At 39.4% G+C, this 23,121-nt stretch overlaps 1 protein-coding gene across 1 annotated transcript in view; it reads left to right on the forward strand.

Moving 5' to 3' along the window:
• LOC136877673 (dynein axonemal heavy chain 8) overlaps nt 1–23,121 on the forward strand; it is a 353,345-nt gene that overhangs the window by 153,856 nt on the left and 176,368 nt on the right. The window contains exons 16-18 of the mRNA XM_068228699.1: nt 5,682–5,911; nt 12,088–12,245; nt 22,863–23,043. Of these exons, the coding sequence (XP_068084800.1) occupies nt 5,682–5,911; nt 12,088–12,245; nt 22,863–23,043 (569 nt within the window). The remainder of the gene's footprint in view (nt 1–5,681; nt 5,912–12,087; nt 12,246–22,862; nt 23,044–23,121) is intronic.

Consider the following 23,121-nt stretch of genomic DNA (forward strand, 5'->3'; position numbering starts at 1 on the left):
GTGGCTCTGTGTTGCCTGTAATTAGTACCACTATATGAGTGACACTGTCGCTCTGTGTTGTCTGTAATTAGGACCACTATATGAGTGACACCATGGCTCTGTGTTGCCTGTGATTAGTACCACTATATGAGTGACACGGTGGCTCTGTGTTGCCTGTGATTAGTACCACTATATGAGTGACACGGTGGCTCTGTGTTGCCTGTAATTAGTACCACTATATGAGAGACACCATGGCCCTGCATTGCCTGTGTTTAGTACCACTATATGAGTGACACGGTGGCTCTGTGTTGCCTGTAATTAGTACCACTATATGAGTGACACTGTGGCTCTGTGTTGCCTGTAATTAGTACCACTATATGAGTGACAACGTGGCTCTGCATTGCCTGTGATTAGTACCATATATGAGTGTCACTGTGGCTCTGTGTTGCCTGTAATTAGTACCACTATATGAGTGACACTGTAGCTCTGCATTGCCTGTGATTGGTACCACTATATGAGTGTCACTGTGGCTCTGCATTGCCTGTGATTTGTACCACTATATGAGTGACACCCTAGCTCTGCGTTGCCTGTGATTGGTACCACTATATGAGTGACACTGTGGCTCTGTGTTGCCTGTAATTAGTACCACTATATGAGTGACACCCTAGCTCTGCGTTGCCTGTGATTAGTACCACTATATGAGTGACACCGTAGCTCTGCGTTGCCTGTGATTAGTACCACTATATGAGTGACACGGTGGCTCTGTGTTGCCTGTAATTAGTACCACTATATGAGTGACACCATGGCTCTGTGTTGCCTGTAATTAGTAGCACTATATGAGTGACACTGTGGCTCTGCATTGCCTGTAATTAGTACCACTATATGAGTGACACCATGGCTCTACGTTGCCTGTAATTAGTACCACTATATGAGTGACACCATTGCTCTACGTTGCCTGTGATTAGTACCACTATATGAGTGACACCATGGCTCTACGTTGCCTGTGATTAGTACCACTATATGAGTGACACCATGGCTCTGCATTGCCTGTGGTTAATACCACTATATGAGTGACACCATGGCTCTGCATTGCCTGTGATTAGTACCACTATATGAGTGACACCATGGCTCTGTGTTGCCTGTGATCAGTACCACTATATGAGTGACACCATGCACAAGAAATGTTGAACGTGGGTTTGATATCGAAAGCTCCTCTGATGAAAATGTGGGCAATGATATTGAAGATATACACTCTTCAAAACAATGTGAAATGTATATAAGTTCCCGTATGCCCCTTCACCAAGTTCATTGTTACACAACTTATCATACCAGATAACATTATTAGGACTCCTTCAGAAGGTTTCCAGTAAATGTTATCACAACAGTACAAGGATAGGGAAGCCAGGCTCATTTGATCCTATGAATATGCTTTCGCATTAAGTTGCTCACGAAATAGCCGGGTACAGGGGGTGGCAGAGTAAGTAGCATCCGGTCAGCAATGTGTTAAGAAAGACAACCCTATGTACATGACAGTTTTAGATCTAGAAAAGGCATTTGATAATGCTGATTGGACCAGGCTATTTGAAATTCTGAAGATAACTAAGGTTGAAGGTAATTAGTATCAGAAACTGAGGAAGAAGAATTATCTACAATCTGTACAAAAATCAGTCTGCAATGATAAACTTAGGCTATGGAAAAAAAAAAAATAGCAGCAATCCAGAAAGTACCGAGGCAAGACTGCAATTCATTCAAAACTTTGAGATTTGCTGATGATATTGTTATTTTATCTGAGTCTGCAGAATGTTGAACAGTATGGATACAGTCTTGGAGAAGGAGTACAAGATGAAAATAAATACTGTAAATCTAAAACAGAAGTAATTGAGCGCAGTGAAATGAAGTCATCTACTGATGTAGATGTTGATAGTGTTTAGGCTTACGAGCATCTTGTGGCTCATAATCGAACACTTCTTTTATAGTCCACACTATGGCACTGTTACAATGGAATTGTAACGGTTATGACAGGCATCTTGCTGAGTTATGTCAGCTCATTAGTGAGTACGCAGCAAATACAGTCTATATTCAGGAGACAAACTTTAGACCAGGTCATCATATGGTCTTGAGAAATTTCAGACTATACTCGACAGAACGACATTATGCCCACTGGGCAGCTGGTGCCATCCATTCTGATACCTATAGCGAAGAGGTTCTTCTAAGGACCCCACTGGAAGCAATTTTGGTGTGGGTACTGCTGCCTGTCATAGCAACAGTGTGTAATGTTTATTTTCCACTAGGCCAGCTTCTTAACATAAATGATGTCATTGATCTTATAGATCAGCTTCCACCTCCCTTCCTCTTGTTGGGAGATTTTAATGCCCATAACCCCCGTATGTGGCTCTGAGACGCCTTGCCTCTGGGGACGAGAGCTGGAAAGATTAGTAACAGGACTGGATTTATGTATTTTGAACATCGGGGAACCAACTCCCTTTAGTGTATGTTACGGCACATATTCTCACATAGACGTAAGTCTGTGCAGCTGAATGTTGGTTCGACTGTTTCGGTGGAATACACACTATGATCTCTGTGACAGTGACCATTTTCCCATCATCCTTACTTTGTTGAAACAAAAATCCGTCGAGGCTCCCCCTCGATGGATTCTTAAACATGCTGATTGGCCAAAGTACACATCACTGAAATGAAATGGCGTATGGCTTTTAGTGCCGGGAGTTTCCGAGGACATGTTCGGCTCGTCTGGTGCAGGTCTTTCGATCTGACGACCGTAGGCGACCTGCGCGTCGTGATGAGGATGAAATGATGATGAAGACTACACATCACTAACTGTCTTTAACGACGATATCAAGCGGACCGTCAGCGAGGAAATAACTTACATCACCCAAGTTATTCTTGCTGCTGCTGAGGAGTCCTTTCTGTTATTCTCAGGGACTCCTCAACCAAAACTCATTCCTTGGTGGAATGAAGAAATAGCAACAGCTATCAAAGAACGCTGTCACACTCGTAAATGTTATCGTCGACAGCCTACTGTGGCCAACTAGGTAACATTTAAACAACTTCGTGCTAAGGCGCGACTTCTTATTCGCCAAAGAAAGAAAGCTTCGTGGGAGAGATATGTGTCGTCTATGATGTCACAAACGCCATCATCTCAAGTGTGGACTAATTGACATATTTCGGGTAACCAAAGATCATCTTCTGTACCAGGAATTTCCATTGCAGGCAATATCGTCACTGAACCACTTTCGATTGCTAACCATCTAGCCAGCCATTTCATGAATGTGTCTGGCTCTGGGAATTACCATTGTGATTTCCTTGCTCTGAAGCGGGAGGCAGAACGTCATCACCTCAGTTTTGCCACTCAAGCTTCAGAGGACTGTAACGTGCCCTTTACAGAGTGGGAACTCTGCAGCGCCTTAGCGCTTTGCAAGGACATGTCTCCTGGATGGGACAATATCCATAACCAAATGTTGAAACACCTTCGTGAGGACAGTCTTCTATATCTCCTTCGTGTGTTCAACCGAATCTGGATGGAGGGTGATTTTCCATCTCAGTGGTGAGAGGGCATAGTTATTCCTCTCCTCAAGCCTGACAAAGATCCTAAGTATGCAGGAAGTTACAGACCTATTAGTCTTACAAACTGCCTGTGTAAGCTATTTGAGAGGATGGTAAATCGCCGACTTGTGTGGTGTCTGGAGAAACAAGGTCTCTTGTCCATGTACCAGTGTGGTTTTCGAGCCGCTCGATCAACCACTGACCACTTGGTACGCCTGGAGAGCTCTATCCAGGATGCGTTTCTCCGCAAACAGCATTTGGTAGCTGTTTTCTTTGACTTAGAGAAGGCATGTGATACCACATGGCGATGTTACGAGGTAACTTGCCGGTATTTATTGTGAATTTCTTGTCCCTCCATCTATTCCGTGTCTGAGTAGGGAGGACATATTCACAATACCACATTCAAGAAAATGGAGTCCCACAGGGATCAGTTCTTAGTGTCACTCTGTTCGCGATTGCCATAAATAGTATTGTCGCTGCCGCTGGTTCAGCAGTAATACCGTCGCTATATGTTGACGATTTTACTCTGCACTATAGCTCGCGTAATATGACAGTCACAGAGTGACAATTACAGCAAGCTATTAGGAGAGTAGAGCAGTTGGCCATAGGACATGGCTTTAGGTTTTCCACCACAAAGATCTCTGTTGTCCACTTTTGTCGTCAACGTACTCTTCACCCACCTCCTGAACTTTATCTAGGAAATGTCACTCTTCCCATAGTTGACACTTACTGATTTCTTGGGCTCCTTTTTGATAGTAAATTATCATGGGAGCCACACATGCGGCAGCTAAAGGTGCACTGCACCAAGAGGCTTAATCTCTTGAAGTTTCTTAGCAGCATTAATTGGAGAGCTGACCGTGCGGTGCTCCTACGAGTACTCCTACGATTCTATAGGGCACATATTTTATCCAGGTTAGACTATGGCATTGCAGCACATGGCTCAGCAAGACCAAGCGTACTTGCAAAGCTGAACGGCATCCACCACAGCGAGGTTAGGTTGGCAACGGGAGCTTTCCGTACAAGCCCTGTAGCTAGCCTGCTCGTTGGATCTGGTATGCCACATTTACACTTGAGGCGCCAGCAGCTCCTTCTGTCATATGCTGCAAATTTGCGACAGAAGCCACTTCACCCAAGCTATCCTTGCGTATTCAACAATGGACACTGTCTACTGTACGCTGCTTGTCTTTCCGGTTGGAATATGCTTGGATAGCAGTTACAGATTGTTTCACGTACCTTTGGTTCCTTGCCTTGTCAGACAACCAAGTATCTCCAAGGGCAGTACGATGACCTGAAATAATTCTGGATCTGCACGCTGGATCAAAGGAAAACATGGACCCTTTGATTTATTGGAGGCTCTTCCTGTCCGTTGTTGGCCGATATCCAGGTTCAGTCGTCATTTACACAGATGGTTCAAGGACAGGAACGAAGGTGGGCTGTGCATTCATTGTTGACAATTATAGGTTTCTTTTTGCTCTCCCGGAAACCTGTAGAGTGTACACAGCAGAGCTCTATGCTATCTGTGAAGCTCGATGATATAGATGTTGATTCCCATAGGTAATCTGAAATATTTGTTCCGAATGAGTAAATTTATAAGACCAATATAAATGGTCCATTATTGGACATTATAAATTTTCCAGCTAACTCATTCCTGGTTGCCAGCGTTTCACCCCCGTGTGCTAGGCTGGGCTCATCAGTTGGTACCTATCGGTATTATCTGTGAAGCTCTGCGGTACGCACTGTCCAACGACCGCCAACACTTTCTTCTGTGTACTGACTCCTTGAGCCCTTCGGCCTTCGCGGAGGGAAGCAGTGGTATTATGTTGTCTTTGGATCGGCCATGGTATCCTTACCATAAAATCTGTATGTGTTATGGCAACGGATGCTGTTTTCAAAATCAGCTCATTGTTTTCCATGTAAACCACCTATTTTCACCAAAACCAGGTAATCATTGCAGGTTAGTGTTATTCAAAAAATTGAAAACAAACATTTGCGTTATCACATCTTATGAATTTCATGGATCATTAATATAAAACAAACAAGAACAGGTTTTTTTTCATTTTTTCCTGTGACCAGTGTAGTGTTAGGTATAAGAAATGTACATTTTATGTGTCTTACTAATGTGGTGTTTCTACTGCTTCCAGCATGACTGCTCGTTACAAAACTGATGAGGTCACAGAGGTTCCTCTCTTTTGTACAAATCTTACTCTTCAGATCCCAAATATAGTCATTCAGCCAACTATTGATGAAATTCAAACCAGTTTTGCCAAGACAGTCACCAGTGTTCTTGACATCCATAAGGGCGTTATCCAATGGGGACAGCGCCCCTTAGTGCCAAAGCAGGAGAAAAAAACCAAGTTTTTAGAGGACACACGTAAGTGATATCTAATACATGATCCCATTCTCTCAAGGTTCTATTTGACCAATTAATGCTATTTGTTTTAGGTCTATTAAAGAGGGAGATAAAGCTTTCACTAACCTGTAATAGGTGTCATGAGTCCTGGGACTCATGAGTTTGTTTGCTGTGTGCTAGCACTAATGCCTGGTAGCCAAGTTCATTCACTCCCACCACTAACCAAATCACCACCAGCCCAACCCGACCACCCCCACTCACCCCGAGGCAGTCCTAAAACAGAGCCACAGCCTGAACCAGAACTGCTTGGTGGATTGAGTAGCTGAGCAACTGGCAACCAAGAAAAAACCTGTTCACAAGCCAAGATTTACCTCTCCCTTCCTTAAATACTGCAAGCTCCCCAGAAAAAAAAAAAAACCCTCACTCTCTACACCAAGTACTGCACCTTCCAAACCCAAGGACACACCCTCAAACTTACTGAACCAAGGACCCGTCTTCGAACCTCCTTGAAAAAAGGCATTAATTACTAAGAAACTAAATTAATCTTTATGAAACAAAAACCCTTAAATACTGCAAGTCCCCCAGAAAATAACCCTTCACTCTCTATGCCAAGTACCGCACCTTCCAAACCCAAGGACACCCCATCTTCGAACTTTGTCAAGAATGACATTATTTACCAAGAAATTAAATCAGTCCTTAAGAAACAAAAACCCTTTCAACATGCCTTAATATAGGTCATTCAACAACAATTCCATCGTCCTCAATACCAAACAATAGCAAATGTCCACGCTCCAAGAGCTCCATGTCAGAATGAAATTAGGGACCAAATAGGTTGGGAATTTCAATCACTGTATCCCAGCTGCTGCTCTTTGATCTCAGGCTTACTAATGCTGGCTGTCAAGTGTGCTGTTGATAACAATCACATACCTGCCAACCCTTCCAATTTACCCAGAAACTTTCTGTTTTTAACTCATTTTCCATTTTTCTGATTTATTTTGAATTCTTTCTATTTTGACCAATATAACCTCCAGTACAGTCAATACTCTTCCCCTGGGATAAAGGATAAATTCTTATGTGCTTGTGTAATTTACACAACCTCATTTTCAAGCGTATTTATTTGATGCTTTATTTTCCGAGTGTATTGTCTGTCGCCTTCGTGTATCATATTTCCTGCTTGCTACAGCAGCTTGTGTGCTTTACAGCTGGGGATTCAGGATGGCAATTGCAAGAGAGGCTAATGTGTACTTAGTTAATTGGGATGAAAGAATGAGTCTGTTATTGTGTGGTTCATGCACTGTTAACATCGTTTTCATGCGTAATTTCATTGGAGTTGTAGGCCACGTGTGTTTTCTTGTGGTTCTGTGCTTTTCCTCCTCTCAAAGTCATATGTTAACAATGTAGGAGAGATATTGATCTGTTTTGTATGTGGTAGTTTCACGTATTTCAGTGCATTTGCGTTCATTCTTACTTCATTATTTTAATGAGTTTAATGCATTTTAGGGAGTTGTGTTTGTGACAGTTTCTGGTACTTTCTCTTCACGTTATGCCATAAAACATAACAAACATTATCTCCCAGTGTTCAGAGATGCCTATAAAATTAAATTTCCATTCATTTTACATTCTATTAAAGGAAACTATTATGCGTTTTGTTGCGTGTGTCAATGTGATATAAATATTATTATTGGTATGCATTTGTCATAAATGAGAATGATTGGGTACATTTTCTTGTAACCATTTTTATGTTTTCTTAGTTGAAGATTTCATATTTAATGGTTAATTCCAATTGTTACTGTAGATATGCATGCCTTTTATCCGGCCTGTTTTTTTTTTTTCACTTAGACCGTGACACAATATAAGTGATGAAATCCAAGAATTAAAAACAATCTTCCTAGTTTTGATTTCTAAAAGTTGGCAGCTATGAATCATGTTAACAACTGTATGTGCTCCCCAGAACAGGGTGTAGAAACTTAGCAGTCTGTTGGACCTCATAACACTGGTTATTCTACCCTTCTAATTTGAGGTGACTTTTCTTTTCATACTACTACTACTACTACTATTACTACTACTACTACTACTACTACTACTACTACTACTACTACTACAGTGAATTTGCTTGCTTTGGTGCTTGTACTCAATATGTTCAGTCTTTTCATAAGGGACTTTTAGACCCACTTTTTTTGGTGATTTCATCCAGGCTTTTCCGCATCTTTTGAGCGTCTTCTCAGTTTTTGACTAAGATGGGAAGATCATCTGCAAAAGCTAAACACTTGATTTCTAGGTTCTGTCATATCTTTCTCAGGTGTATACCACTTATTCCTTCCAATTTCAGAGCTTCTTTCCAGGTGTTCATTATTTTCTGCAGTATGATGTTGAAGAGGATTGGGGATAATCTGTTTCTTTGTCTGACCCCTGTCATGTCTGGTTCCATGGCTAAATGGTTAGTGTGCTGGCCTTTGGCCACAGGGGTTCTGGGTTCAATTCCCGGCAAGGTCGGGAATTTTAACCATTATTGATTAATTTCTCTGGCACTGGGGCTAGATGTATGTGTCATCTTCATCGTCATCTCATCCTCATCACAACCCGCAGGTCGCCTACGGGAGTCAAATTGAAAGACCTGCACTTGGTGAGCCAAACATGTCCTCGGACACTCCCAGCACTAAAGCCATATGCCATTTAATTTTCTACCTCTGTCGTCATTTGAAACAGAGCAGAGATTTCTTCTAAGAACTTTACTTTTGAGATGGCATCTCTCGTTGTTAGTTTTATGATTCCTCTCATTTCCTTGTCAATTCCAATGTACAAATATAAATATACAAAAGAGTTTGCAAGCTCTCATGGAATTATGTTCAAGTTGAACATCTTACACTTCATGTACAACCTTGCAAGAAGGCATACAACTACCATTTTCAATGGAATTACATATCCCAGAAATGAGGAATCAGATTTCTTCAAAAATTTGAGGTACAGTTTCCTGTGACTCCATTTCAATGATTGTGTAAGAGATTTTCATTTACATTGGTACAAATTAATTCATGACTGTAATAGTGCAGGTCTTTCGCCTATGGTGGACCTGTGCATCTATGAGGATGGGGCCCTACCTAACATGAAATCTAATGTTGAAGAAAGCACATACACCCACTCCTCAAGCCTGAGGAATTAACCAATGAAGGCCGAAATTCCTGACATAGTTGACTTGGAACACACGACATCTTGGATAAAAGCTAAGCTGTCAGCCATGGAGCCAGGCACCAAAAGGGTTAATTGCATGGATAAAGTAGGAGATATTCTGAAATGTTATTTTAAAAATGGTTGTCATTGAACTCAACTTGTTCAATCAATATCAATCACTACTGATATGCATTTAGGCCGGTCACCCACATGGCAGATTCCCTATCTGTTGTTTTCCTAGCCTTTTCTTAAATGATTGCATGAACTTGAAAATTTATTGAACATCTCCCTTGGTAAGTTATTCCAGTCCCTAACTCCCCTTCCTATAAACAAATATTTGCCCCAATTTGTCCTCTTGAATTCCAACTTTATCTTCATATTGCGATCTTTCCTACTTTCAAAGACGCCACTCAAACTGTGATGTTTGGGGCATCACTGCATGTTTTCAATTATTGAACTATATAATTAATTGATAAGATGTATATATTTAATCACTGATAGGTCATTTTAAAATTAATATGTATATGTATATAGGGTTTTTATTATCCATTTCAATCATTTCATTTCTTTGTATCGCGGCTGTAACGTATTCTGGACGAACCACATATTGGGTAAAGTATTTCAACATCATTCATATTAATAGCTTGCAGTAAATTTTCCAATAGCCGTTATTAGGTGACCAGAGTCAGTAGGCTAATTTCAGCCCATTTCCAGGAAAAGAACGTCATCAAAGTTACGAGAGATCTTACCCTCTCCACCGTAAGAAGAGACAGTTGAAACATTATGAACGCCCACTTTTCGAACTTCGCTACTTGACGCTTTATTTCAGCGGGAAAGTTCAGCCTATGTGAATGAACGTAATGAAGCAATGTGATAGATTCACAGCAATACATAGGAGAAGGGATGAGACCTCGAATCTTACTGGACCATGTGATATGGCTGATGGAAGGAGACTTTTGAACCGATATACTTCGAAGACAAGAGCTGGAGAGGACATTCTTATTCTCACTCTTAGACACTGAGACACTCTTGGAAAACACTCATACTATGATTCTACGTCTGCACATCGGAGAAGATTTTAACTTAGTTCACTTCGCATCTGAGTAGTACCGTAGGATACTACTCAAAAGTTACTCTTATTGGGACTTGTTATCTCAATGACGAGAGGTAGTCAACGGGAGATCGGTTTTGACTAGTATAGGAGAGGAGAGCTTTTATTACGAATTTAGCTACACTACGGTTCCATAATATGGAAGAATACAAGTGTATTCTCTCCATGAACATAACCCATGGTGGTTTTGCATTTAAAATTAGGACTCATTACGACTTTATGTAAGGAGTACAGCAGGAAGTGTCAAAGGCAGGAAAAGCATAAGTAGGACTGGAATCCAACAACAGATGAGGCAGCCGGTACGAGAGATCCATCGATCATCGGCTTCAAGACAACAGAGTCTACATATGGTGAGCTTATGTAATAAGTTACTGCAAGTCTTCGCACAACAGTTCATTTTCTTAGAGTTAATTTCATTCAATTTTTCTTTTGCTTCCGTAAGTTCAGATTTTGTTAATACGCCATTACGTCACGTTTTTCATCCTAATAAATAGCTGTTTTAATTTGTATGTTCTGAAATCATTATTAATGATCCTTAAATTCCAAGTTAGTGTACTTAATGATTTGTGTTTCGTCACCTCACCCCTGGGAGTTTTTTGAGTCTCATTACTTATTATTATTATTATTATTATTATTATTATTATTATTATTATTATTATTATTATTATTATTATTATTATTATTATTATTATTATTATTATTATTATTATTATTATTATTATTATTATTATTATTATTATTATTATTATTATTATTATTATTATTATTATTATTATTATTATTATTATTATTATTATTATTATTATTATTATTATTATTATTATTATTATTTATCAACTTTCGTTTTCAAGCCATAAGCTTGAAGGCTGGCGCCCATAGGATATTGTTTATGGAGAAACAATGAGATATCATTTATTTATTTTAATATTAAAGTAACCCACCATGTTATATTTTGTCAAACATCTGCGGGCTGAGTGGGTACGTCACAAAACTTATTCGTCTACTAATGTCATTCCACGCCATCTCTCCACTGACAACTCAGAACATACCACTTATGATCTAGATGTTGATTCTCATAGAAAATTTATAATGTCCAATAATGGACCAATTATATTGGTACATACCACCTAGTTGAGCAGCTCGTCTCCTTTCTCCCAAATCTTCCCAGCCCAAACTTTGCAACATTTTTGTAACACTACTCTTTTGTCGGGAATCACCAAGAACAAATTCAGCCGCTTTTCTTTGGATTTTTTCCAGTTCTTGAATCAAGTAATTCCTGTGAGGGTCCCATACACTGGAACCATACTCTAGTGGGGGTCTTACCAAAGAATTATAACGGCCTCTCCTTTACGTCCTTACTACAACCCCTAAATACCCTCATAACCATGTGCAGAGATATGCACCCTTTATTTACAATCGTGTTTATGTGATTACCCCAATGAACATCTTTCCTTATATTAACACCTAGGTACTTACAATGATCCCCATAAGGAATGTTCACCCCATCAACACAGTAATTATAATTACCGAGCTCGGTAGCTGCAGTCGCTTAAGTGCGGCCAGTATCCAGTATTTGGGAGATAGTGGGTTCGAACCCCACTGTTGGCAGCCCTGAAGATTGTTTTCCATGGTTCCCCATTTTTACCCTAAGCAAATGATGGGATTGTACCTTAATTAAGGCCATGGATGCTCACCTCCAACTCCTAGCCCTTTCTGTCCCATCATCGCCATAAGGCCTATCTGTGTCGGTGCGACGTAAAACAACTAGCAAAAAAAATTAAAACTGAGAGGACTTTTCCTATTTGTGAAACTCACACCCAGACTTTTAACCCCATTTATCATAATATCATTGCCTACTGTCCATCTCACAATATTTGTGCTGTTTTTACAGCATAAAATTGTTATCAAATTCTTTCAGTGCATGATGAAGAAGAGAAGGAAGACGAAGAGGATGCAGATCTGGAATCAAGGAACTACTACAGCCAAGTCATTGAACACAAGGAAATAGTTCGAAGTGTGATGACACTACAGGGTACCATTACATCCCTACGGCCGTATCTCCTTGAATTAACACAGGTGAGGAATACTTTTATATGATTTTCTCGGTTTTGCAGCATTAGGTTCAGATTATTTTGCTCAAAGAATTTGGCATAGTGCACTGAGTAGTAACTTTGTTCCTCGTTTTCACAAATAGGCAGATAGAGCAGGGTGTAAAGTGTTGGTACTATCATGATGCAAGTGTAATGGACTGGTATACCTTGGTAACAATTCTCTAAATAGTGAAATATCGAGCTCCATTATTGTTGTTGTTATTATTATTATTATTATTATTATTATTATTATTATTATTATTATTATTATTATTATTATTATTTTCAAGATAGCAGTTCATTAGTGTTTGTGTGTGTGTGTGTGTGTGTGTGTGTGTGTGTGTGTGTATGTATGTTCAGTCCGTCAGTGCTAACACTGGTGGGATCCTCAACAGCTCTGCCATCAGCTGTCATAGATGGCCTAGGCATCGCTGAAGAGGCGTATTAGGGAAATTAGGAGTGAGGTAGTTTCCTGTTGCTTTCCTCATGTGTGTATATAATCTATATATAAAACTAGCTGATGTACCCGTGCTTTGCTACGGAATTCTAAGAAAGACTGTCTTTGTGGTTTTCCTAACTACAGTTAGTTAACTTAGGCCATTACTAAAACGTCAGCAGGAATGCAGGGATTAAAAACAATGTTATCATATAAAATACTCACTCAAATGAAAAACCGCACATTTTCTCACTTTTACCGAACAGTACTACGATGCCGATCTAACAGTCCAAAGTTCCAGTGCTCAGTCCAAAGTTCCAGTGCTGGTATGACCAGGCCGCAGACAGATGTGAACACTCCTCTGCCATTGTTCCAGTAAATATACACACTGCTCATTCCAATCAGTGCTCAGGGTAGGGATTGAATATCTCGAATGCTATGATGAACCAGTGTGTTACGTACCAGTAGTATCAGAAAATGTATGAACCAGAGGAATGGCATGCTTAAGAAGAAAGTTATCTATCTCTACAGCTAATTCCCGCCAATATTCAGGCAGACTGTTGTTCTCGTTACGAGCGGGCGAGTTGGTCATGTGGTTAGGGGCGTGCAGCTGTGAGTTTGCATTCGGGAGGTAGTGGGTTCGAAAACCACTGTTGGAGGCCCCGAAGATGGTTTTCCGTGGTGCACCCGTTTTCACAAAAAGTAAATGCTGGGGCTGTATTGTAATTAACACCAGGGCCGCTTCCTTTCCACTCCTAGCCCTTTCCTATCCCATCGTTGCCATAATACCTATGTGTGTCAGTGCGACGTAAAAGCAAATTAAAAAGGGAACACTCGGTATACAGCAGTAATCCCATCTCTCGGACATGACTGGCAACAGAAGACACAAAGCATATCACAACAAACAATGGTCAGTGTAATGTTATTGTTGTTCAGTGTTATGAGCTTTCTGTATTGTAGGCCTTCATATTTAGTTTTCTTTCGACTCTGATATTAGGGCGACTTACAAAATTATTTATAACGTAAACTGTAGTTCCTTATTCCCCGACTTTACATAACGATTTTCATTAAATTCTGTCTACCCATTTTCTCGTGACTTGGCGCTGATATAGACTTAGCAACAAAAATCCAAATTCATTAATATCACTGAATCATAGCCAGTACAGTAAAAATGTATAAGACATAAGTAATTGGAAATTTAATACTATGTAACTTTAGTAATGTAGTATTTGTCGATAGGACAACTAATAACACAAATATTTGGCCTTCCCCTAAACTACCATTCCAATCAGCATGAATAAGATTATTTATGGCCTGAATTGTAGCGACTTATTTCCCGACTTTACATACCGATTTTCATTAAATTCTCTTCAGCCGCTTTCGCATGATGCGTGTACATACAGACAGACAGAAATTGCAGAAAATTAAAAAGTGCATTTCCGTGCTCCTATGGACATGACCAATACAGAAATACCATCCTTTTTAAATTCTGAGCAATGTACAGACAAAACTCTTATTTTATATATATAGATAACTTGTCCTGACTGACTGACTGACTGACTGACTGACTGACTGACTGACTGACTGACTGACCGACCGACCGACCGACCGACCGACCGACCGACCGACCGACCGACCGACCGACCGACCGACCGACCGACCGACCGACCGACCGACCGACCGACCGACCGACCGACCGACTAACTGATTCATCATCGCTGAGCCAAAACTACTGGACATAATGAAATGAAATTTTGAGGATACATTTATAGTACAACGTAGGTGCTCACTAAGAGAGTATTTTTGGATATTCCGTCGCCAGGGGGGTGAAAAGGAGGTGAAATTTTAAAATGAGTGTATCTATATCTCAAAACTTTAAAAGTTTACAGATGTAAAAATTGGTATATAGAATCTCCTTTAAGAATAAGGAAACACGTATTTTTTTGTTTTTGGAAAATCCCCATAGGAGGGGTGGAAAAGGGTGTAACAGAGGTTGAATGCCTTTAATGAGGATACATATATCTCAGAAACTGAATATATTGCAGATCTGGTGATTGGTATTTAGGATCTCTTTAAAAATAAGGAAACACGTATGTTTTTGTTTTTGGAAAATCCAATTAATGGGAGGCTGAAAAGGGGGGTGAATTTTTAAAATGAGTGTATCTATACCTCAAAACCTTAGAAGTTTACAGATGTGAAAATTGGTAAAGAAACCCTTATTTTTTTGTTTTTGGAAAATCCCAATAGGAGGGGGGAAAAAGGGTGAGAAATGGGTTAATACTTATATCTCAGAATCTGAAGATATTACAGACCTGAAAATTGGTATTTGAGATTTCCTTTAAAAATAAAGAAACATGTATGTTTTTATTTGTGGAATATCCTTTAAGGGAGGGTGAAAAGAGGAGGTGAATTTTTAAAATTAGTGTATCTATATCTCAAAACTTTTAAAGTTTACAGATGTAAAAATTACTATTTAGAATCTCCTTTAAAAATAAAGAAACATGTATTTTTTGTTTTCGGCAAATCCCAATAGGAGGGATGAAAAGGGGTGAAAAAGGGGTTGAATGCCTTAAATTTGGATACTTATATCTCAGAAACTGAAGATATTACAGACCTGAAATTGGTTTTCGGGATCTCCTTTAAAAATAAAGAAACACGTATTTTTTGTTTTTGGAAAATCCAATTAATGGGGACTCAATTGACAAGTGACAAATTGAGGTGAATTTTTAGAAAGGCTATATCTATAGTACATCTTAGAAATGTAAAATGTTACAGACGTGAAAACTGGTGTTGGGAATTTGCTGTAAAAGTCAAGAAACATAGGTGATTTGTTTTTGGAAACTCCACAAAAGGAGAACTAAAAAGGGGGTGAAATTTTAAAATGAGCATTTCTACAGTATATCTCAAAAATGTAACATGTTATCGAAGAGAAAAATAATATTCTTTTATCTCTATTAAAAATAAAGAAACATGTAGTTTTTGTTTTCTGAAAAAACACTTGGGTGGAGGGGTTAAAGTGACTGAAAATGGGGTTGAATTCTTTTAATTAAGATACTGATATCTCAAAAGCTGAAGATGTTACAGACGTGAAATTTAGTATTTGGAATCTCCTTTAAAAAATAAAGAAATACACATTTTCTGTTTTTGAAAATCCCACTATGGGGGGGGATTGAAAAATTAGTTGAATTATTTGTATGAGGATACTATTATCTCAGACATGAAAATTGGTATATGGAATCTGCTTTAAGGGGAGGCTGTAAGCCCTATACTGGCAATGTTAAATTGGCAAAATTTTACTGCAGTTATTTCAGAAACTAATAAACCTCTGAGGTTTAACTTATGAGCAGTGCTGGATATATGCTTTGCCAATACAGTGACTTTTTATTTTAATGCCGAGTGAAAAGTTTAATCTCTATATATTTTTTAAAGTTCACTGAATTTTCTCCATATTTTACCATAAAAATGTTGGATAACTTCCATGATTACATTAGGAACAAAACAATAAAACATCAGTAACACCGTAGCTAAGTATAGAATAACTACACAAAATTTCACACATCTGGGTAAAGAACTTCCTGAAAAATGCACTAATATGTTACCATGGTAAGAAATTTGAGAAAAATTGATTTAAAGTTGACAGTACCTTCAGTGCTTACCATAGCCATATTGGGGACATTCACTGGTGCACTCATCATCTCTGGCTCTCTTCCTAGACCTCTGCATCTGCCTGGCCCTCTTTGCCAGCTTTTCTGCATCTAAATCAGCTTTAGTACCCTGCATCCTGTCGAGATCTTGGAAAATCTTCAGTGCATTCATTCCTGGTTGAATACCTAGCTCCTGCAGCACTTGAAGTCGCCCCACATTTCTCTCATTAAATACCAATACTGCATCATTTACTCCTAGAATCAGTGTCTGATACCCCACAAATTCTCGTTTCGGAACCCTAGCCCACAAAACACTATTAAAACTTTCATTAGGGTTTTGGGTTTTCCCATGGAAGCACTTTTTCAGAAGGTCAGGATGTGCTAGACTTCTGAATATGGGCTTGATTACATCAGCCACAGACATAGGCAATGAATGTTTATGTGAATAGCTTTCTCCTGTAACTTTGGACCTATATTTACATCAGGAGGACAAACCTTTGGTACAAAGACAGTACTGGGGAACTTCATCTATAGAAATTTTTTGTAAGAAAATTGCCCAGACAGCTTTCCTCATTTCCTCCACACTACTGGTGTTTCTTCTTATAGCCATTACATAATAGTCTTGTAATATATTTCTTTGTCACTAAGCCAACCCTTTCCTGATAGTAATTTACCATCTTCCAATTTTTTCCCTTTGTATTCACTGCGCAGTCTCCGGAGACGGGACCTCATTCGTTTCTGGATATGACCTATACATTCCAGTTTCTCAATAATTATTTCCCTATAAGGCTTCTTTTGGACAACACTTGCAAAAAAGCCTTGCTGTCCCCACCCCCTAGATATTTAACCCGCCAGTGCACGGGTCACAAAAATTTACATGAGTAAACGGGTTGGGTCTCATAGACCCATCATCATATTTCTTTTTTATAGTATGCTAATATATTTTTATTTTCAGTATTCATTCCCTCCTATTCCGATAACATTATAAACATATTGCTGTCACAAAACCGTTTATGATTGGCACTTACTTAACATTTTACAAAGCAATTCTCTAACCACTGCAAATTTACACACAGTATTATATTTGATCACAAAATTCAGAACTTATCAAGTCAAAATTTATGAAATCGTCATAACCTAATCTTCACGATCCAGAAAGTTCACTGGAACATTCACATTTCAGCTTTACATTCACTGCACACAAATAGGGAGAGTTCAAGGTACATTAACTATCTGCACAAACAGCACGAGTAGCGGGTCTTTTCTGACTCTACAGTATGCACGACATCCTCTTTTATTTTCTGTATTTTCATGTCCTGCTTCTGCCGTCAACCCAGATATCCTTCTTCCAGTTCGTGAATGTCCTTAGGAAGATATTTTGAGACAGGTCTTTCTCTTATTTGTTCTTCAGTTAGAAGAAACAAGAGTTTCTCCAAAAAAATTATTCTGTTTCTTGCGTCTGGAGAGTTAGGGTTGTTGGCTCTGAATATTAAATATGCGTTAAAGCCTGTAATATTCAACAATGCATAGAAGACCACCATTGTCCAACATCTGGTGTTTCGAGCCGTCCTTTCGTCTACACACCCTTAGCTGAATTATAGAATGTGACTATTACAGGCTTCCTCTTTCCTTCTGTACTTTCCTCTGTTTTATCATCGCTGTGCATTGATGAGAGGAAAACCACAGTAAATTTCATCATCTGACAATGGTTCCTCCTATAATGCGGCAACTCGTTCCATATCACGTGGATTGCTGACATCATAACACTCCTTTTTCTTAGACCTACAAAGAAACAAACTCATTAGCCCAGGTCAACCCATTTTCAGTCTCACCTCTGTACTTAAAACCCAAGGAACTAAGGTGAAAGACAGCCAGGCCAGCTAAACCACGGATTTGGACAAGACGCTAAGATATAATCACCCTATAATCTTCTTTATGTACACGGTTAACATGGAAAGACTAAAATGGTTATGATAAGAAAACTTACATGACTGCACGGGTTGGGTCTCACAGAGCACTTTGATTTACCACTGCTCACATACTAAAGCAATCACTTCCTTGTTCGTCTGCAAGAATACTACACCGGTGATAGAAGGAAGGTAGCAGAAGCCAGAAGTATGCAGCTATCACCGTCTATCAGAAAATGTTGGAAATACCAGCGCATGGGTCTCACAGACCCAACCCATGCATTGGCGGGTTAACATATCTAACACCATGCAATGCCACTGAATGTGAAACAAAAATATTAAATATTAACATTAAAGAATATTCTATTTTTATATTTTCAAACTGTTACCAGTGGTAACATTGGATACTAGAACGCTTTGCCACTGTATCAACTCCAAGATCAATTCATGACTCAAGAATACTTGTTTATTATAAGAACATTGGCATAGTCCAACAACACCATTCACAACAGTTTTAACATGTTATTTTAATTCCAATTTTAAATGTGCAATCTGACATTTCATCACTGTTTCCGATTGAGACTTTACTTGAGATATACCAATTAGTAATTTTTTATTAGTGGTTATACATATAAGCATATATTTCCACTTTTGATCATTGCTGAGGAAGACCTAATATAGCAAGGTCGAGACTAGTACCGATATTATAAGATGTAATATTAACCTAACCGGCCCCGTGCCTGCCTCTTACCCGGAGGCCCCGGGTTCGATTCCCGACCAGGTCAGGGAGTTTTACCTGGACCTGAGCACTGGTTCGAGGTCCACTCAACCTACGTGATTAGAATTGAGGAGCTATCTGATGGTGAGGTAGCGGCCCCGGACTCGAAAGCCAAGAATAACAGCCGAGAGGATTCGTCGTGCTGACCACATGACACCTCGCAATATGCAGGCCTTCGGGCAGAGCAGCAGTTGCTTGATAGACCAAGGACCTTCAAGAGCTGTAGTGCCATGGGGTTTGTTTGTTTGTTTGTTTGTTTGTTTGTTTGTTTGTTTGTTTGTTTGTTTGTTTGTTTGTTTGTTTGTTTGTTGGTTTGTAATATTAACCTAATGTTATTGAATAGGTGAGCTGGGGATGAGGACACAAGTTTGCATTTCAGTCATGGTCGTCTGCGGCTTCTCCTTCCTTGTATTTGCATTTCCATCACCTTTTTTGGCATTCTTTCATCACTCATTCGCTTTATGTGCCCAAACCATCTTAATCGGCTCTTCTCTCTTCTATAATTCATTTTATCCACTCCAATTTCTTCCCAGATTTTCTCATTCCTTATTTTGTCTCTTCTACTCTTCTGTATCATACTCCTCAAGAACTTTATTTCGGCTGCCTTTATTCGACTCTCATCCTTCTTTGTCATTGTCCAAGTTTCTGCTCCATAAGTTGTTATGGGTTCGTAATACATCTTGTACATAGTTTCCTTTGCTTCCATTGGCACATCTTTGTCCCATAACATGTTTCTTACACTATGATAGAAACAGCTTCCAGTTTGAATACTCTTACTAATTTGAACATCCAGTTGAGCATTCTCCATTAAATCACTCCCCAGGTATTTAAACGTCTCTACTACTTCCAGGAGCTTGTCTGAAAGTCTAATTTGACCTTTCCCTTCTTTCTTTCCTCTAGTCATAACAAGAGTTTTACCCTTTTCTACACTTATTTTAATCCATATTTTTGATCTTCCCATTCACCACATCTAACGTTCTTGAACATTCATGTCCTCTTCTCCCCAAATCACAATATCATCTCCAAATAACATGATGTTCATTTCTCTTCCTCCATCTGCTGCTTTTGCTGTTCTCCATTCATTACTATTGTAAACAGGATTGGCAATAGAACATTTATCTGTCTCATCCTGCTAGTGATTTTGAACCAACGTGACCTGCCAACTTGTGTTTACATGCAACTACAACATTCCTTGTACATTGCCATGATCATTTTTATTAATCCCTGTCCAATTCCTTTTGGCACCAGACTGTCCCAAACTTTAGTCCTGGGGACACTGCTATATGCCTTTTCAATGTCAAAGAATGTCATCGACATATTGTTCCCATACTCCCATTGCTTTTCCATTAGTTTCTCATAATTAAAATGGGCTCTATTGTTGACCTTCCACTTCTGAAACAAAACTCATTTTCCTGATCTGAGTTTCAACCCTCAACCTTATCCTACTTTCCAGTATACCGGGCGAGTTGGCCATGCCGCTAGGAGCGCGCAGCTGTGAACTCGCATCCGGGAGATAGTGGGTTCGAAACCCACTTTCTTATTGCCTTTTTTGAAAATTGGGATGATCATACCTTTTTGCCAATCCTCAGGGACATCTTTATTCTCCCAGACAATCCTGAGAACTCAGTATGCCCACTGCAGGCCCGCTGCTCAAGCTGTCTTTATCATCTCCACTGAAATTTCATCTATTCGAACAGTTTTTCCATTCTTCATCTTTTTTACTGCCATTTCAATTTCATTCATTGTGATTTCTTTATCCATTTCTTCATCAACAAATTGCCTTTCCTGGTGTTCCATTGAATGACTGTCATTAGTTCCATGTTCAACAACTTCTGAAAATACTCTGTCTATCTATTTCTTATTTCTTATGGCTTTGTTAATATTCTGCCACTTTCATCCTTCACAAATCTGGTGCTTACTTGATCTCTCTTTTTGTTTCTTAAGATAACATACAATAATTTCTTGCTGCCCTGCATATCATCTCTCAATTTCTGTGTGAATAAGGCCCAGCTTTTTCTCCTTTATTCCTCCACTACTTTCTTAGCCAAATTCTTTCCATCCACATATTTTCTTCTACTTTCTTCAGTCATAGATGTTTTCCATGCTTTCCATGCCTTTTTCTTTTCCTTCATTTTAATCTTTACCCTATCATTCCACCAGTGTGTCTCTTTGTCTTTCACATTTCCTGATGTTTTACCACATACCTTTTCTGCACATCCAAACAGTACTTCCTTAAATCTTTTCCATTCATCTTCAACATTCCCCATCTCCATCCTTGGTACCAAGGGTATTATTTCCCTTTGAAATTCTTCTTGTATGCTTTTCTCCTTCAATTTCCATATTTTAATTCTTTTCTCTTTTCTTAATGGGGGTTTTTCAATCTTCCCCACTTTCAGTTTTCCTATCACAACTCTATGGTCTCCACCAAAGGCTTCTTCAGGCATGGCTGTAACATCTAAAAAGTTCTTCCGGTATTCTCCGGTATTCTTTCTCGATGATTATATAATCAATCATGGTCTTTGTTCATCTGTCTCCCCAACCATATCTTGTAATCTTCCGACTGTTCTTCCTCCTAAACCAGGTGTTTCCTACAATCATTTCGTTCCTCATGCAAAAATCCACCAACAATTCACCTTCTGGATTTACATTTCCATATCTAAAATGTCCTACAACATCTTCCTTTCCTTGTCTTTCCATTCCAACTTGTGCATGTAGTTATCCCGTCAATAGTACTTCCTGATCTTCTATCTGCCTCTCCACTTCCTCTAAAAAGTCCTCTAGATGTTCATCTATGCAACACGTTTGTGGGGCATACAACTGAAATAGATCTTTCATGCCATTTTCAAACTGGAGTCTCATCACCTTCGTCCTATCGCTGACACATTTTGTAGATTCCACATATTCTTGAATTTCTTTTCTAAGTATGATGGCCACTCATTTTTTTGCTTCAGGTCCTCTGCAGTAATACAGCCTGTATCCTTCTTTCAGAGGAATCTCTCCCATACCCTTCTTCTTGGTCTCACACAGTCCAACCATGGCTGTATCTTTTTCTTTCATGAAGTCAACCAGTTCTTCTGTCTTTCCCGTCAGTGTCAGGACATTTACTGTCACAATGTTGATGTAGTTTGTTGCTGGTTGCCCAATTCTCACAGTTCCCCCAGCACCCAAAGAGCTGTGTGTCGCTTTAGCAGGGGACGCCCTAACCTTTTCCGAGGCACCATATCTGCTTTACCTACATAGGCTATTGTTACGATGGGCTCTCCACAGCCAAAGGCATTTTATACCTACTGCCAGGTTCAAAATTAGGCCGCCCCTAACTAGAAGACAGACGCCTATCGTAGATGCTCCTCAGGAGTACAGACGCTACGGGTTTGCCCCTTGCACCATCCCCCTCATACCAAAGTTCATCTTCTCTGCCGTAGATGCCATCGAGGACTTCACTCATAATGCAGGGCAAGGGCCCTCCATATTTATGACTCCTAGAGAGAGGGTGTCCCAGTATTTTAAAGCCCCTAGGAATTGGGCTACCTGTTGGTTGGCGGGTTGTATTGGGTATTTCAACCAGCCCTACATATTGTAGGGGTCCCCTATCCACAACCTGGGGATTTGCTCTGTAGGGGTCAGGTTCCCATGATTACTTTCAGAAGTTAACCTCAAAGGCTGAGCTTATTTGCCGAGAACTTAGGCAATACTGATAGGAAATGCTGATCACCTTGGTGAATCACCCACTACAACCTGGAAAATTAAGTAGTCACCTGTGTATTCTCTCTTAATTTGGCAATCTATTTGAATTCAAAATATTATGCTCAATATCTTAATAAATTTCTTATTTCCTCAGAGTTATTTATCAAATGCGTATCTCTGGGATGAAGCACGTGAAGAAAAAGTGAAAGAATTCGTGGACAGAGAACCAATAACACAAGAAGTTAGAGAAGAATTTGAAAAATATGTTGAAACAGCAGAAAGAATTCAAAATCTTCCAGACTATCATGTAATTGGCCCAATTCAAATTAACATGGGTAAGTACCAATTGAACTAGAATACTTGAGTACCTTGGAGAAGACAGAAGTAATGATACAGTGATTCAAATATTCTAT

This window comes from Anabrus simplex, chromosome 7, assembly GCF_040414725.1.
Source record: "Anabrus simplex isolate iqAnaSimp1 chromosome 7, ASM4041472v1, whole genome shotgun sequence".
Lineage (NCBI taxonomy): Eukaryota > Metazoa > Arthropoda > Insecta > Orthoptera > Tettigoniidae > Anabrus > Anabrus simplex.